This window comes from Arachis stenosperma, chromosome 2, assembly GCF_014773155.1.
Source record: "Arachis stenosperma cultivar V10309 chromosome 2, arast.V10309.gnm1.PFL2, whole genome shotgun sequence".
Taxonomy (NCBI): domain Eukaryota; kingdom Viridiplantae; phylum Streptophyta; class Magnoliopsida; order Fabales; family Fabaceae; genus Arachis; species Arachis stenosperma.
In genome coordinates this window covers 74,230,526-74,249,880 of record NC_080378.1, presented here as the reverse complement: position 1 = coordinate 74,249,880, position 19,355 = coordinate 74,230,526, and the positions used below count along the sequence as shown (strand labels likewise).

The following is a 19,355-nucleotide window of genomic DNA, read 5'->3' as shown; positions in this document are numbered from 1 at the left end:
TAATTGAGTGAACAAATTTTGAATTCACCATGTCGCTCTCTTTCTCTTTTTTCTTTCTCTCTCTCCCTGTCTACATCTAATTGTTCAAAATACAGAGATATTATCGCCGACAAAAAAAAAAGAGCTCGCGGTGATGGAATGAGTAGCTAGAAGAGAAAATAAAAAATGATGGTGGTGGTCGGTGCTGCAGTTGGCAGAGCATTTGCCAAAGAAAAGATATACATTTTTAAAAAGTTCAAACCATGTTTAAAGAAATTAGGTATTAAAACTTAACCTAATAATAACCAAACCTTTGGGTTTGATCAAATGCTATTCAATAGATTCAATAGCTTTAAAAATACATGACTTAATTAGTAAACTAACAAAGAAAAATGCTCGATCACAATATCATGTAAAAGTAAGTATTCACACACTCCTTTAGAGATGTTTCAATCTGGCTGCACAAATGTGATCTTGCTTCTATAAAATTCATTATATATTACACATCTCAGTTCCTCGTTACACATTGAAAATTTTAAAAAATGAAAAATACAAACACTTAAGATTTGGCATATCAATTGTACAAAGAACATGTCCACCAATTCCACCAATGTTGTCACTTATATTATGATTAAACTGTAAAAATATCAAAGGAAAATAACATTAGTAAATAACAACTTAGAGAAAGACTAAAAAAATAATACAGAACAAAAGAATAAAAGAAAGTATATACATATAGCAATAAAAAAATGCAAAAATATTAACTTCATCATATGTTTTCAAGAACAAAAGAATAAATAACTAAATACAAAGTAATCAAACAATGATATGATGAAAACTAGATACCACGGTAATCCATTACACTTACAATATAACATACAAATGGACAAGTTCAAACTCATTAAATTGTTATTTGTGATTAGCAAACAGAATAATAGGAGTAGATATGGATGTTTACCGCGCCATTTAAGGACTCAATAGCACTGTTGATTAATTTAGAATAACAATTGAATGCATGTTCACCTGAAGCACAAATGTCACTCCAACAATTTCCATGAAGAGACGATTCTTAGTCACTCCTTTGAAGACATTCATTTGATCTATTTTTCTAGCATTGAACTCGTTAAATATCTGAGTCAAAACATTACAACAACTGTCCCAATAAGAATCCGGTATGCTGTATAATATTACACTATAAAATTATTTTGTTGCAAGGGATGGGGATGGGACAGAGACACGTTGTATAAAGAAATCACGGATTTATCTCCAAATTAAATAATTAATTAAATAGGTTTTCACTACTTACTTGGCATAGAATGAATGTGTTGAATATTAAAGTATTCTTCACTTGTAAGGAGTGAGATTTAAAATATTGATTATCACCTAGATTCATACTTTGCCAACCGAAATTAAGAATGAGAAGAATGGTCACTTGATAGATAGCCTGGGAAAGAAAATATATAAAAGATCATAAAGTGACAAGATCCAAAGAGGCATATGTAATATGTTTCCAGGCTACAAACAGATGAATGATGATCTACAACAGGACAATGTGCAAGTTTAATTTCTCGGCACAGTATTAAGAATGATGTACTCTAGCTACTACCTGTATGATCAAGTTCCTCCACATGACATTAGTTATAAGAGATTCCCTGAAAGATCGAGCAAGAGCACAGGGTGTGAAATTAAGGCGAGAGACATTGTAAAAGGCAGAAATCAGATCCAAATGAAGCAATACAAACCTTCAGCCAACTGGTGATTTGCGCATAAGGCTTTTAGTTGGTGGTTCCGTAGCTAGTGCAAGGGCTCCAAGAGTGTCCATGATCAGGTTAACCCACAAAAGCTGCATGTAAGCAAATTAAACCAAAACTAAACTTAACATATAACTGCAAATTAACCGTGAGCTGGAACTGAATGAAATTACCTGTACAAATACACAAAACAGTTTGATTAATTATAAACAGATGATCATGCATGTGGTGAAGGTTAGTTACTTTTACTACTGATGCCAAGTTATCATCAAGAATTATAATATCGGAGCTTTCTTTTGCAACTTCATTTCCTTGGATGCTCATAGAAAGACCATTAACTGCCTAAAAGGAACATAGCAAAAGACGGTCATGAACTATAAGTATGAGCAAAAAAATATACAATTAAAGATCCAAAGATGGAAAACCACCTTGCTTTTTCTCAAAATTGAAGGGGAAGACACGGAGAACTGTCGAATTTGATCTGATAAGATCAAAATTCATCCCCAACTGCCATGAATCAATTAATTAAGTTCAACTTCAAAACCAATACATCAATATATACATATATACAAACATATATTAACCAACAAGCTAACTAATTAGTAGGACCAACCTTCACGGCCCAAGAAAGAATTGCTTTCTCGATTGGAGATTTTGAAATTTGAGTTGCTGCTGGCCTGTTGTTGCGTGGAGCCTTGCCGGGGAGGACGACGAAGACAGAGAAGCACTAAGAGGAAGGGAAAGGAAGAGGAAAAGGTCGCGGGATGCAAGCCAGGGTTGGTGTTGTCTGGCAGCGCCGATGCCGGAGCAGCGGGAGGACGATAGGGGACGCTGAGTTTTTGACTGGATGTGAGAGACTGATTTTCGGCACAGGAGGTATGGAGGAGACAATATCAATAAGGGTTAGGTCATTTTGAGTTGGTTTAAGCAATATTTTTTATTTGTCTTTCTCTTTTTAAGAAAGTGGCTATAATGACGAATGACGATGACAAAAGAAAATTACTACTGAAATAATGAAATTTTTCATTTTTGGTTTAAAATATTGAAGATGGCGCTTGTACGTTTATGAAATAATGAAAAGGCGCTTGTACGTGTATTTTTAATTTTTGAAGTTAAGCGCTTTTTTTTTATTTTGAGTTACTATAATTTTTTTTTTTTGTTTTCAAATTTCTATTTTGATTTTTTTAAAAAAGAATTTAAATTTTAAAAAATATTTTATAGGATAAATAAAATTTTTTAATAAATAGAAAAATATTTTATATAAATGTCAACGATTTTATATTAAAATAAATTAATTAAAATAATTTGTATTATTCTTTTAATTTAAAAATATTTTTATATTTTATAATTTATGTATCCATAACTAAAATCTCACAAATCATCTCAATTTAAATATACATTATTAGATACTTTGTATATAATAAAAATTATTTAAAATATAATTTATAAAACAATATATATTATATAAACAAATAGTAAGTATTTACTATTCGAATCTCATCTCGACGTCTTGTGTATGCAACAATACATTGACTAGTGACAAACTATTAAACATAACTCAGATATGTAACATATTAATTCTTAATTTGTCGAATTAAGAAATACCATAAAAAAATAAAAATGGTAAAGATATATATGAGTTAAGACCCCAAAATTTATAATAGTAACTCACATTAGTCCCTCAATGATTTATGTGAACAACATGTTGATTTTGCATATTAATTTGTTAAGATTTAGGTTTCTTGCCTAGATTTTATGTGACTGAGATCTATTAGACCTCCTATAAATTTGATAAACTCCCAACATCCTCACGAAGATGATAATAACAAGTTTAATTTGAAAATTTTGGAATTTTGGAGCAGTAATCAAGCTTCTGAAAGCTCTAATAGGTTTTGATCACATAGAACCTGAGCAAAAAATATTAAAAAAAACTCCAATTTTTTGGGGGTGAACAATTTAAAAAAAATATTTTAAGTTTACCGTGTTACTTTTTTTTTAGGGGTTGGTCGGATTTCAAGTCGAATTCACAGAAATAAATGTACTAGTTTATTTAAAAAAAAAACATAAGAGGCATCAGTTTGATCCGAGAGTTGGCTAGCTTAATTTGGGCAATTTACGTAAATAAATAAAGTGGGAGAGTTATTTACGTAAATGTGCAAATCTGTTTGTTGTTACGATTTTGTGCAAAATGGATTTATATGTAAACCGTGGCAACTCACCACGGTTTCTAAACATGCATAAACCGTGGGAGGTCACCACGGATTAGGAGCAAATTTTTGTAGGAGGAAACCGTGGTAGGTCACCACGGTTTATGAAGGAAATTTGGCAAGCATAAACCGTGGGGAGTCACCACGGTTTATGAAGAAACTTGTTTGCACATAAAACCTTGTGGGTCACCACGGTTTATATGTGGTAAATAATGGCCAGAAAATCTTGTTAATTTTATGTCCAAGAGACACAAAGCTGTTTATTATAAAAAGCATTATTTTTATAATAGAAAGAGTACAATAAAAAAAATCAGATAATACTAAGAAAATGATTTTTATAGTGCTTAAAAAATTGATGTCTATTTACTAAAAAATAAAAATTAATATTTAATTTAAGATGATGAAATTTAATAAATTTAAAATATTTAAAATTTGTGATGTAAAATAAATTAGAAAAAAATTAGACTCTAATAATAAACACCATGAAATTTTTGGATTTTTTTCTATTATAAAATAAAAAAATATTTTTAAAATAAATTACACTAACATTAATGTTTGGAATCTGTGTTTTTATTTTTTATTTTGAGTTTTTATGAAGTTTTCAAAATCTTAGGCGAACTTATAAAAACTACTCAAAAGTTCGTTTAAGCTTAAGGTGACCTCTCTCATTATATACATCTTTATTTTTTCATTTATAAATAAAGATTTATTACACTATAACATATTAATGAGTACAATAAATAATTACTTGTTAATATTGGTATATTAATATTCATTAACATGCTTATTGATTAAATCTTTTATATAGATTTAATAAATTCACATATAAGTGTATATTGATACATTAGTATTTGTTAAATTTAAAATAAAAATATTTATTATATTTTAAGAATATTAATGAGTACTCTAAAAAATATTAATAAGTAATTATTTTATTATGTTCATTAATATTTTTTATAGTATAATAAATATTTAAATATAGTGTAAAATGAAAAATAGGGATAAACATAATGAAAAACTAATTGATAATACATGTAAAAATTTTATAGTATATATTAGTCAATAATACATAAAGAGAACGAAAAATTTTTATTATAAATATTCAATAGAAATAGATAATTTTTTTCTTTATAAAATGTACTATATAGTGTGTATTTATTAGGCTGCCTTTGTTTTCAACAACAAAATAGGATAAGACACTGAAAATAGGACAGGACAAGACACTGATGGATAGAGACACAAAATTTTGTGTTCTTGTAATTCTGCTTGGTGATAAACTAGAACAAATTATGAAAATCTAATTTATTCTCATTTTTTTCATTAAAAAATTTGAGATGAAAAATATAATAAAAAATATAATTATAAAAAATTTAACAAGAATAATAAAAAATAAAAAATAAGTTGTGTGTCTTGGACATAAAATTAACAAGGTTTTCTGGCCATTATTTACCACACATAAACCGTGGTGACCCACAAGGTTTTATGTGCAAACAAGTTTCTTCATAAACCGTGGTGACTCCCCACGGTTTATGCTTGCCAAATTTCCTTCATAAACCGTGGTGACCTACCACGGTTTCCTCCTACAAAAATTTGCTCCTAATCCGTGGGAACCTCCCACGGTTTATGCATGTTTAGAAACCGTGGTGGGTTGCCACGGTTTACATATAAATCCATTTTGCACAAAATCGTAACAACATACAGATTTGCACATTTACGTAAATAACTCTCCCACTTTATTTATTTACGTAAATTGCCCGCTTAATTTGCTATTTTTCTACTTAATTGAACTAAGTTGTTTAGACTTATATTTTTACGAGTTTGATTTTAGAGTCAAATACTCATCTATTTAAGTCAAGTATACGAGCTAGTTTGACGGATTTGGCTCATTTTGACGATCCTAATTAATACAAGAACTAATTCAGATTAATCTTTATTGAATAAATTCCAAAATAATTCTAATTAATAATAAAATTTGTACAATCATATGCAAATAAATCCTCATATATAATAATTTAATTATCTTATTTATTATATATTTTTCTAGTATATTTTGTGGTTGAAAATTATCAATATTATGTCACATTTTCTAAAAATATTAAATTTTTAAACTTGTCATTAAATTATATTAATTTTAAACAATAAACTTCTCATTAAAAATAACAACAAATTTGTGATATAATTAAAAAAAAATCTTTAAAAAAAAAGCTTTTGATTTGAGTTGTTTGTAAAATTTTTTAGAATTGACATCTTGTTAGAATATTGTAAGTTATTAGTTATTAAAAATTAGCTAGCTAATTATTAGTCACGATTTTGGGACTTTAATTATCCTCTCATTTAAAATAACTTTAAATTAGTGACAAAATTGTGACAAATTACATTATCATTATGTTTTTATTATTAGTAACAATCAAGATGAAAAATTTATAAATATTTATAAATTTATTTATTTTCTCAATCTTATTTAATTTGAAGCAGATGTAAAAATTTAAATTTAAAGAACCTTTTTTCGCATAATTTTAATTGCTAATTTTTTTTAAATTTTATATTTAATATTTTATTATCATCATTAGTTTCATTATTCTTTCAAAATTTTTTATTTTTATTTTTATTATTTTCATTCTCCATACATATATCTATCATTATTTTTTTCATTAAATGAAAGAAAGATAGAAAGAGAGTAGTACTACATGTACTCAGTAGAATAATTAAGAAGACAAAGATATAAGTTATGTGTAAAATAAAAAGATAACTGTAAAGAGAAGGAAAGAAAATTAATTGATAATTATATTTTTGACCAATTTTTAAAATGACAGCTATATTAATCAGAGACAATAATAATTATACAGGTATAAAGAATAAAAAGAAAAAAGGATAATGTATAATATGATGAGATGATATCATCAAAATAAAAATTAATAATTTTAAAAATAATAAAATTAAAAATAATTAAAGATATTTAAGATAAGATTGAAGAAATATATTTTTTTATCTATCAGAACTATAGACAGAGATAAAAAAATGATTTGCATATAAATTTTTAAATTTGTTTCTAATTAAATAGGATTGAGAAAATAAATAAATTTAACAATATTTATAAGTAACTAATCTTTAAATAATATTAGTAAGTGTTTATATTAATTTTGTTACACATAATAACAACCTAATATTTTTTTTAATCTTAGTTTTTAATTTAAATTTATTTATTTTATGGATTTTACATGTTAAATAGTTTAATATATTTTATCTTTTTTATAATTTATTTTTAATGATTAATATTAAGTTTATAATTTTAAAAATAAAAATATAAAATTAATTTTTTAAACCCAATAGAAAAGCGCCTGAACAGGCACGATAATATCTGATGAGCCGCTAGTTAAAGTAATGGCGGAATAAGGACTAACATTTTTCCTCACAAATTAATAACAACACGAAATAAGCAAGGAAAGTCTATCAGTTGTTAAGTGGTCGTTAATTCCTCACTAAATAAGCTTTTGATTAGTGACTCAATTGCGACTAGTTACTTCTAAAATTTTCTCGATTAGCTTTGGATTTGTTATAACTCTCCGAGGATTTCCAACGAGATTAGCGAGTAACTTGCTACAAAATAGCTAGGATATAGCTTTTACTTTGCGACAAGATTGCAGTTGCCAAGTCGCTCGCTAAATTAAACTTGCGACAACTTAGCGACAAATGTATTTCGCCCGCTAATCAGCGACTTGAAATCAGCGAACGAAGTATGTCAGTTGTTAAACGGTCGCAAATTTCTCATTGCTTAGGTCCTAGGCGCTTAATATTCGTATTTTCACTTTAGCGGCTAATTAGTAAGGAACACTTCCCTAGCTGAATGATTTATCTGTCGCGACAAGTTAGCGACGAGTATTTTTGTCGCTACCCTAATTTTGAATTTTACAATATTATGCGACAAATTAGCGAGAAATTAGTTGCTCGCTAAAAAAATAAAAACTTTGGTGACAAATTAGTTAGGAAATTGTCCATCGCAAAATGCATTTCAAGTCTTTGTGACGAATTAGCTAGGAACATTGTTCGTCACTAATTAGCCTTTTTGCAGAAAGTTTATTTAGCGACGAACTAGTGTGTGAATTATTTCTTGCTAATTGTATATGAAACACTTGCGACGGAACAGTGACAATAATATCCCTCGCTACTTTACTTTTATTCGATTGAACCCCTAAGTAACTGATTTGCTAGAACATTGTCACTCGCTAATTAATTTGTGACAAATTAGCGAGGAAATTTTTTCCGCTCTTTTTTTAGCTACAAAAGCCAATTTGGGAGAAACAAACTTACTCGTGAATCTCTCGCTAATCAGTCACTTTTCTCTAGTTTGGATATTTTGTGACTGCTCATTATTGTTGGCGTTAGTGCGTCACTAATTTCTCGCAAGTTAGTGACGAATTAGTGACAAAAAATATTTCTCGTAAAAAGTCGTCGCTAATTTGTCAAATTCTTGTAGTGAGTAGGATAATATTAAGATACTTTTAAAGTTGAGGTATAAATAACACAAAAATTATTAAAAACAACATTGATATTTACTACAACTATTTTGTAAAAAATAATACTTTAATATTTTTAATATAATAAATTATTTAAAATTTAAATTTGAAGATTGTTAATCTTCTAACAATGGCTTTTATTTTAGTTTTTACATATTTTTTTATCAAGTGTCTTCAAAATATTTGTTTATTAAACACTGAGATGACGGCTTTTTTATCTAAATACGCATGAAAAAATGATTTATTCCCTAAATGCGCATGGTTTGAAACTGTGCTCAAAATACGCATACCCATTTCATTTCTGCCGACCATGAAATGGATTTTAACTTCATTTCACATGAAGTGCCCACGAAATGAGACTGCTGCATGTCAGAGACCAGCTCAAGTTCCCCTTCCACGAAATGGAGCATATCACAGGAAGCGTCCACGAAATGGAAGCGTGAGATATTAGAACTGAATCAAAACAAACTGATGGTAGATATCAAACTAAAAACAACAATGGAATATCTAAAAATTTAATTTTGATGCATGAGAGTGTAAAATTTTTTTCGACAATATCCAATTAAATTTACATGTTTAGATAATATTTTAAATAATAAATTTTAATACGGTTATTTATCTATATAAAATTCTTTTACATTACTAAACAATAATAATAACAAAATCTTATTCTAGTTGATTATATAAATTAAATGATACTATTGAATTTTATAATATATTATATCTAGGCAAAAAAATTTTTATATAATATATTATTATATTTTTTTTTACTCCCAAAAAAATTCCAATGGCACTTGTCAATTTAAAATTTTCCTATCTTCTCTAAATATAATTTGTAACAATCTGGTAGTAAGCATAAGAGATATACTGATCAAATATATTAAAAATATTTATCAGAATTTTTATATATAAATAAATAAAATTTAAATAATCTTTTTATATGTATGCAAAATCAGAACACTAACAAAAATAATATAAAAAATATTTATCATATAAATAAAATAAATATAATAAAAAATAAAAATATAAAAAAGAGTATTATCAATTTTATAATTTTAAACAAAAAATATTTTATAATTTTTCTAGCACTATTGGTACTCTTTAATTTAGTATTATTTTAAACTATAAATTTTCATTATTTATGGTTATATTTTTACTTATAATTAATTTTTTTATTTATTTTGTCTTTTTTTATAGAGTACATCAAAGAAATACAAAAAAAATTATACAAATAAAAAATAATAAAAATTTTATAAAACCAACCACATATATCATATAAAAAAATACAATAAAAAATAAATAAAATTCATATAAATAAAATCAAATAAAAAATTTTCATATAAAACATAAATACAATGCAGTAAAGGATAAAAAAAATTTATATTAACAAAAAATAATAAAAATATAATAAAATATTTGAAAAATTAGATGTCTACCATTACATTGTTTTAATTCGTATTTAGTTCTAATATCTCAAGCTTCCATTTCGTGGATGTCCCCTGTGATATGTTCTATTTCGTGGAAGACGGGTTTGAGTTGCTTTCTGACACGTAGCAGGTTCATTTCGTGGGCGCTTCTTGTGAAATGGAGTTAAAATCCATTTCGTGATTAACAGGGATGAAATAGGTCTGCGTATTTTGAGCACAATTTTAAACCATGCGTATTTAGGGAATAAATCATTTTTTCATGCGTATTTAGAGAAAAAGGCCCTGAAATGACTCTATAGCTACTCACTAAGATTTTAGGATTTTTTAATAAATTAATTAAATTTTATTTACGGATATAGATAATTTATAATTTATTTACAAAATCATATTTTTTATTTATTTTATTTATAGTGTAAACGAATAAAATTGTGTATATCTCATTTACATTGTAAACAAAATAAGATATAATTTACGTTGTATATATTATATTTACAAACGAGATATATAGAGTTTAAAAAAATACACATATCTAATGTAAATGAAATACGTGTATTATTTTAAAATTAATTACTATTTTAGCATACAATTACTAATATTTTGAAATAATTATCCTACGTGTTTTAATATAATTTAATTTTATTCAATGTTATCTATTTAAATTTTTTTAATCTAATTAATACTCAAAAGAATACACAAAAGTTATTTTAATTAAATTTTATTCAAAAATATTTATTTAAATTTATTTTTGAATTTATAACGGGTATAAGAAATATATATATGACTGTATTCAACTTACAATCTTTTTTAATTTAGCATATTCTTCCATCACTTATTTAAATTTTTTATTTATTAATTTTTATTTTCATGATCATAAGTTTTTATTTATCTCAATGATAACCTAGAAATTAGATTTCAAACTGTTTTTCTAACAAATATTTGAAACAGCATGTTATTTTTCTAAAAGAGAGGAAATCTCTATATTGGAAACTCTTTCTTTTAATCCATTAATTTTTTTAACAAATATTATCAAATTTATTTATATATAATTTTAAATTTTAAATTATTTTTTATTTACATTATATTACATCTAAATTTTACTGGTAGATCAATCTGATTATACAATAAATTATATCAATTTATTTTTTAAATTTACTCATATTTTATTTACAGTAACGTAAACTAAAAAATAAAAAATTAGATTAACATAGAGATTCACGCTCTTTTTGAAAAACAAGATACTATTTCAAATCAGCGTAAATAGTTGAACGGTTTTAAATTTAATTTCTAGAAAATCGCAGATAACAATAAATAAGGAATTTAAATAAGTAATGGAAAAAGATATCAAATTAAAAGAGAATTAAAAGTTGAATATAATAGAACTTATATTTTTTATATTCGTTATAAATTCAAAAATAAATTTAAATAAATATTTTTAAATTAAAATTTATTTAAATAATTTTTATGTGCTCTTTTAAATATTAATTAGATTAAAAAAATTTAAATAAATAACATTATATAAAATTAAATTGATTGAAACACGCAGTATAGTTAATAACTGTATGCTAAAAATTAGACTGTTTTAATCGTAATTTTTTATCAGAAATAATATACCTATCTGGTTTATACCGTAAACGAAATCACTTTTTTTGTGACTGGTAAGAAAACAAACAACAACTAAGAAAGAAAAAACAAACAAAAAAACTGCTTAAGAAAGACAGTCACACTGAATACTACTCTCGAACTCCTTCCAAAGCAACGGAAGCTCCATTTGGAGAGAAAGGATCCTCATTGTCGTCTTTGCCATAATGTCTACTACTGTATTTGCATCTCTCAAGATCAACCTGAGATCAGCACGCCATTTCCAAGACATGATATCTCATATTTTCAACACCAAATGATCTATAAAACCAGAGTAATCATGTAAATTATTGACAATAATAAAGGCCTTCACACAGTCTGTCTAACATATAATATCTCTTTTTTTCGAGTCCCAGTCTAAAAGAAAGCCTCTCCAAATAGCAAACAACTTTTCTTGCAGAATACTATGACTCTCAATTGTTCCCAGACAACCTTGTTGTCACCTTCCCTTTCAATCTCTGCTAACATAGGCAAAACTAACCGGCGCACCATCATTAAGATAACTAGTACCATAATTAATCTTAAAAGTACCCATCGAGGAAAGAATCCAATAGCCACTAATGGTGGAGGGAACAGACACTCGTTGCAACTCAAAAATAGTGCGGAACTCTTTTTCTAAGGATAAAGTCATACCAGTCACCTTGTCCGTGGTCCAAGACTCACGAGGATGAAAGATCTCGCTATTCTTCGAGTCATTATTCCTCGAATGTTAAATCCACCAGAGACCAGAAAAAAATCTAAAGGGGCGCTGTTTGCTATTATGTAAGAACCAATTCATCAAATCCAGTGATTAAGTAGAGATCCCCAAGCTTGCCAAACTAGCTGAGCTTTTGGATACTTTCGAATGTAATGTAAAACCGATTCTTGATTTGAGAAATATCGTGGACAGCTATCCGTATACGAAATGTCCCTCCTAAAACGAAAAGCAGTAGTAGGTAGAGCTTTTTGAAGACATCGCCAGGCCAAAAATTTGTGTTTTTCCAGAAAATATTGACACCAAAGCCAAAGCTAATTCTCCCTATCCTCCCAACTAAAAATTTTCTTACTAAGCTACAAGTAATCACTACGAACATCATAAATCTTTGAAGGCACACCAGTCTAATACCAACCAACCTCTAAACCAGCTTGAACATTCGGGTTGTAAGAGTTAATATTGTTCTGCAGAGACTGATTCAGAGGAGAACATATATTCTTAAGGTTCCACTGTCCAAATAACCAAAAGTCCAAGATCTAGAAATCCGAATAAAAAATGTGAATATAATCCGGAGATCACTATGAATGTATTGTAAACGAGATATATGTATTTTTTCAAATACCATATACCTCGTTTGTAAATGTGATACGTGTAACGCGAATCATGTCTTATCTCAATTACATTATAAATCTTATTTCGTTTATAGTGTAAACGAGATAAATAAAGAAATACAAATTCCTAAATAAGTTATAAATTATCTATATTTGTAAATAAAATATTTAATTTATTTTTTTAAAAAAAATTTCAAAATTTTATGGGCCCAATTTAAATTATCTTGGTTAAATTGTTCCACTGCTACAAGCCTACAAAGAAAAAATATTTTGATAAATGTCAGTCCAAAAATAGTAAACCGAAAGCAAAGTGGCAATATGTGTAAGATCTATTTTATTTATGATGTAGATCTGTAGAAGGGTTAGACTGGATTAGGGTTGTCAAACGGGCTAGCGTGACCCATTTAAGCCCGACCCGTTAAGTCTGTGGGTTAAATAGACTAGACTGTTTAAGCCCGCTTCATTCGCGAGCCATAATTTTTTCGCTCGAACCATTTATGGTCAACCCAATGGGTTAAACGGGCCAGTCCATTTATCTTTTTATTTTATTTTTTAAAAATATTTTGACAAAAAATATCACTTTTAGGTAAAAAAACTTAAACAAACAATATTTTTTTAGTTGACAGGTCAAAATTTTGGATTGGATCGGGAGAAATATCGGCTAAAAATGCTATTTTTTTGAAAAAATGTAAAAAAAAAATAAATGGGCTACGCATTTAGCCTGCAGGCTAACCTGTGTAACCCATTATTTTTTTCGGGTTAATCGGGCTCAGTCCGTTTAGCCCAAAATTTAAACGGACTTAATTTTAAAGGCAAAGTCCGCCCATTTAAATGGGTAAATGGACTAACCCAATGGACTTGGCCTATTTTGATGACCCTAAACTAGATTGATTTAAAAAAATGATTGTTTTTATTCTTTTAAAATGATTTTTTTAATACATAAAAATCATTTTATATTTGAATAAGTATTTTCAAAAGAATTTTTAAATATTAAAAATATCTTTTATTTTTATTCTTTTGAAATAAAATATTATTTAAATTATTTATATTTTTTGATAAAAATACTTTTAAAAAATATATTTAAATTTATTTAAAATTTAATAAAAATATTTTATTTTTTATAAAATATATTCCTTATATTTAAATAAATAAAATCAAACTAACATGAATTTGTTTATAATTTTGAGTGTTATTAAGTTGTTAAAAAGAATTATTAAAAAATATTTTTTAAGTATTTTAAAAAAAAGATAATTTAAACTTTTTGGAGAATCTCGTCCAAATAAATTCATAGTTTATTCGATTCCAAAACACCAAAAAAGTTCACTGCAAAAATATAAAAAGATATAATAATAATAATAATAATAATAATAATAATAATAATAAGAATAATAATAATAATAGGAACTCTGGCCCCAATCAACAGAATCAGATCGCAGAATTCTATACATTCGTTTATACGTTTCGCTGAGTTAAGTTTTCCGCCTTCTCTTCTCCGATCCACATAATTTGTGATTTTATGTATCCTTGAATTGAAACTCCGCGAACTTCTCTTCTGTTTCTATGTTATTTGTTTATTGATTCTGAAATCAGATTAATATTCAGAGAGAGATATGGCTTGTGTTGGAGATAAAAGAATTAGGAATGTGGATGATAAACTGAATCACATTGTGAGAATAACTTTCTCATATGAAGATGACGACGACGATTACGATTCGATTGAATACGTTTCCTCTCCTAGGAAGCCGACTGAGGAAGAAATTTTTTACTATTACAGACAAGCCTTCAGCGGTAAAGTGCTTTTAAATTTACACACGCTTTATTTTTATATTTTGTTCTATTTTATTCTTTTTAGGAATTTGGATTTAGGAATTTATTCTGTTTAGGATTTTGAATTTTTTAATCTTATTTACAGAAATTCGATGTTTCAGAAACTGGATGCTTATTAGCTGGCAGAATTGGACCCTATCAAATAATAGATGAGACACGTGAGCAACGTGTGACAGATATGGCTAAGCAAGCTTTGCAAGTCTATAATATAATGACCAAAATGTATGGTTTATGATGGTTTTTGATTTATCAATTTTAATTTATAACTAGAGTAAAGTATTGTTTTTGTCTCCAACGTTTGGGGTATGTCTTAATGTTATTCCTAACATTTCAATCGTCCTATTTACGTCCTTAACGTTTTAAAATTGACTCAATGTTGTCCTGCCATTAGAGATCCATTAACAGAATTGATGGCGGGACAAAATTGAGATGATTTTGAAACGTTAACGACTTAAATAGAACGAAAATGTTAGAGACAAAAATAATACATAGAAATAAATTTTAATTTTTTCTTTTAATAATAGCAATTTTTTACTGTATATAATATTCAATTATTTTTTAATCACATCTAAGTAAATTACACTTATTTATACTACTTTTATTCTAAATAATTTTTGGGAAAAAGATAGATAGGTCCCTGACTTTTCAAACTTTTAACAAATACATCCCTGATAAAATTTAAATACAAAAAAGTCCCTGACTTTAACAAACGGAGGACAATTTAGTCCTTCCGTCTATTTGCCTCTCATACACCTAACGGAACTGGCTGACGTGGCTGAAACGGTGTACAGGTGTCCGTTACGGTGCCACGTTAGAAGGGGAAAAAAGTTCAAAGGACAAATAAGTCCTTGGCGTCATTTTACAAATAAAGTTTGAAGGACAAATAAGTCCTTGAGAATTTTTTTTTATTATACTTCTATTATGCTTCTATTATGAGAATTTAGTTTATAAAATTAGGCTAATTTTTTTTTGTAAGGAAAAAATATTGGTGTTTTTGTTAAAAATGGGAGAATGTGGTGTAATTATAGATGGGTGGAATTTTTTTTGCGGGAAGTCAACACGTGGGGGGCGTGGTGCAACACGTGGAGGGCGTGGTGAACACGTGGCATCATTCTGACCAACACGTGGGGGGCGTGTTGAACACGTGGCAGCATCTTAGCCAACACGTGGGAGCGTGTTGAATAATTTCCACAATACTGTAATACACTTCAAATGTCAATATTCAACCAAAACACCAATTTTCTTTCCATATTAAAAATAATTTCTGATAAAATTATGCTTGTATTTTGAAATCTAGTTAACTTGTTTTATTCTACAATTTAAATTATTTGTATTAAAATGGTAGAAATTGGGCTTGTTATGTTTCTACTCTTTTTCTTAAATTGCATTAGTTTAGTTTTAGTACATTTGTGTATTATATTAGAATTTGTTAAATTGCATTAGTTCAGTTTTCATCATACCAGTGGCATTAGTTAGCATCAGTTCATTTATGCATCAAGTTAGCATTAGTTCATTTGTGCATCATTCATGTATTAAGTTAGCATTAGTGCATTTGTGTATTATATTAGAACTAGTATTTTTATGCATAATAACATTACGAGAATATTTTTTTTTTTAAATTATAGTTCACTTTGTTCTAACAGTATAAATTATGCATGACACAAAAGATTTATAAAATCAAACTACTTTTACAAAAAAGTCGTAAGTTGACAAAAGTTTTTGACTAAGAAGACCAAGATATCTGCAGATAAAAAATTAAATAATAAGATTTTTAGTTATTATTTTTATATGAAAAAGTCTAATTTTTTATTAGTAATTAATTTTAACATTCGTTATCTAAAATTTAAAATAATTTAATGTGTATAATTTTACACTTAAAATATTTTAATTGTAAAAAAATATCGAATGACATATTTTGATTTGCCAAATTACTAATATAAAATATAATTATATATAGAGTAAAAATATTAGAGGGAAATATAAAAATGGAGAGAGGTAGATAAGAGAATTTAGGAAATGAGTTTATTAATTTTGAAAAAAAATTTCTCAAGGACCTATTTGTCCTTCGAACTTTATTTGTAAAATGACGTCAATGACTTATTTGTCCTTCGAACTTTTTTTCCCTTCAAACGTGGCACCGTAACGGACACCTGGACACCGTTTCAGCCACGTCAGCTAGTTCCGTTGGCATATGAGAGGAAAATAGACGGAAGGACTAAATTGTCCTCCGTTTGTTAAAGTCAGGGACTTTTTTGTATTTAAATTTTGTCAGGGATGTATTTGTCAAAAGTTTGAAAAGTCAGGGACCTATTTGTCTTTTTTCCATAATTTTTTTATATTTTTATATTTTTATATTGACTTATAAATTTAAGTATAAAATTATAAAAAAAATTATTTAGAATGAAAATAATGTGATTAAGTATAATTTACTTAGATGTGATTAAAAAAAATTGAATACTATGTACAGTAAAAAATTGATATTATTGAAGGATAAAACAAATTCATTTCTATGTATCGTTTGTGTCCCTAACGTTTTCGTCCTAATTAAGTCTCTAACATTTCAAAATCGTCTCAATTTTGTCCTGCAATCAATTCTGTTAACGGATCCCTAATGGCAGGACAACATTGAGTCAATTTTGAAATGTTAGGAACTTAAATAGGACAATTGAAACATTAGAGACAACTTTACGACTTACCCCAAACGTTGGGGACAAAAACCATACTTTACTATTTTGAGTTTGATTTTGCATTACTTTTATGGCACACTCAGGAGATAATGCGTCTCAAACCTTTTATGCCAAAGTATGGAAAAAAAAATATGTAATCAGAGAACTGAAGTCCGGTGTTGTGTGATGGCAACTGAGCAGGTATTATCATGATTTATCATCTCTAGCGTGTATCTTGTGACATGAGATATCTAGTCAAGTTTTGTAAGATGATAGCGGATTAGGTACCAACATTGCGACCATCATGACTTATCTGATCTTGATAGTGTATCTCATGGCATTTCGTTTTAGTTATGACTTTGTTGATTGTGTATGGATGCATTTTATTTTGATAATGCTGATTGCATAAGGTTTGCATACATTGTGATTCAGATAATTACTTGTGATTGTTAAGTTGCTTGCACGAGTAATCATAAGTTATTGCCTATCATAAAATCATCAAAACATAAGTGATATTGATTTTATTTTTTTCTTGTCAAGATATTTCATTTTATTTAGTTTGGTAAAATCTTTATTTTTCAAAAGTAGGTTATAAAAGTTAATTTTTAAAATATAGCTTTTAAAAGTTGTAGCATCTATATTTAGTAAATTAAATTAAAAAAGTTTTTTAATAAGCACAAACAACAAGTACGTTTGGTAAAATAATTTTTAAAAATAAACATTCACGTAAAAATTAAATTTGAATATTAATTAATGTATAAAATTATATGAGACCTTTTAATTTTAGTAAGTACAAGTCATGTTTGAAGAAAGCACTTCAAAAAACTTTTATCAAATCAAGCATGATCTTCTAGTATATATTGATAATTGACTAATTGTTGACAAATAAAAATTAAGAGTGTATTTCATAGTTTTGATTGAGTATTGTATTTAAATATTTTCTTCCTACTTTTCATGTGGTTAATCTATTTCTCTGCATTGATTATTTGCATTGTATTTAATGTAACATGCTGAGATTCTTTTTTAATTTATTTATATAGGAAACTGGTACATCTCATGTGTAAGATCATCTTCAGTAGGGAACTCATCCCAATTCTTTTTTATGGCTCACCTGTCATAAAAAGTAACTCCACATCAGCTTTTGTGTCATAAACAGTAAATAGGAACTCAAAACATCTCTCTCTTCTCCATTAGGAGGAACTAACTTTAATCCCTGTTGTGGTCCCACTTAATTAATTTAATTAAAATACTTGAAATTAATGTAATTAATTTTTTTAATAATGTAATTTAAATTTATAAATTTAAAAATAATTCACTATTAAAAGATATTAATATTAAATATATTCATATATAACAATAATACATAATATATAATTCGGGATTACACTAATTTGTAAAATTACTTAATATAAAGAAAAATATAATTAAGCTCTATAAATGACGACAAGCATTGTGAAATTGCCATATGTGTTCAATCAAGTCCTCTTTCAATATTAACGGCTAGTTTCCAACAGCTAGTTTTACAACGGCTAGTTTTGCAACGGCTAATTTTGTAACGGCTAATTTAATATAATAATATAAATATATAATATTAATTTAATTACTTATATTAATTATGATTTAAATAATTAATATAAATTATTAATTAAATAGAATTATAATTAATTATTATAATTATTGATAAATTAAATATAATTTAATTATTTGATATAATTTTTTAGATAACTAAATTAAATACTTAAATCACATTTAATTTATAAATAATTATAATATTTAATTATATACATAAGCTTAAATAAGTTAGTATATAATAACATGAATATCAACTTTTTATTCACAACATATTCTATAACGTTATTAGTTGTTATATTATTACGATATTATTTATTTTTTTTAAATTAAGTGCCACATGTTAAAATTTTATTGATTACAATGGAAACAAAGCAAGGCTGTGTTCAGAGGGACTTACTTGCTTTAAAATACGTGTTGGGACTCATGTTTATATTACTTCAATGATAGGTCTTCAATTTTTGTTAGAACG

General features: G+C 26.9%; 1 protein-coding gene across 6 annotated transcripts; it reads right to left on the bottom strand.

Moving 5' to 3' along the window:
• Nucleotides 1-354: 354 nt before the first annotated feature.
• LOC130960461 (calcium-transporting ATPase 9, plasma membrane-type-like) lies at nucleotides 355-2,700 on the bottom strand. Of its 6 annotated transcripts, none has more exons than XR_009079113.1 (8): nucleotides 2,344-2,700; nucleotides 2,159-2,237; nucleotides 1,904-2,072; nucleotides 1,722-1,822; nucleotides 1,586-1,631; nucleotides 1,286-1,423; nucleotides 938-1,110; nucleotides 355-615 (listed from the first exon to the last, which is right to left on the bottom strand). XR_009079113.1 is itself a non-coding variant. In XM_057885854.1 (7 exons), the coding sequence occupies exons 4-7, from the start codon at nucleotides 1,607-1,609 to the stop codon at nucleotides 499-501; spliced, it is 387 nt and encodes a 128-aa protein (XP_057741837.1). In that variant the 5' UTR covers nucleotides 1,610-1,631; nucleotides 1,722-2,072; nucleotides 2,159-2,237; nucleotides 2,344-2,692; the 3' UTR covers nucleotides 355-498. The 6 variants fall into 6 exon arrangements, 1 of the variants encoding a protein (XP_057741837.1); XR_009079112.1 differs by having other exon boundaries at nucleotides 1,003-1,110; nucleotides 1,904-2,068; nucleotides 2,344-2,697; XR_009079114.1 differs by having other exon boundaries at nucleotides 1,003-1,110; nucleotides 1,974-2,068; nucleotides 2,344-2,696.
• Between the last annotated feature and the right edge of the window lie 16,655 nt (nucleotides 2,701-19,355).

Coding starts and splice junctions, on each gene's coding strand:
- LOC130960461 (XM_057885854.1), bottom strand. CDS start 1,609: ATGTGGAGGAACTTGATCATACAG. Junction 1,424..1,585: donor GGAGGAACTTGATCATACAG/GTAGTAGCTAGA, acceptor TTTCTTTCCCAG/GCTATCTATCAAGTGACCAT. Junction 616..1,002: donor GAGTGACATTTGTGCTTCAG/GTGAACATGCAT, acceptor ATATTTTTACAG/TTTAATCATAATATAAGTGA.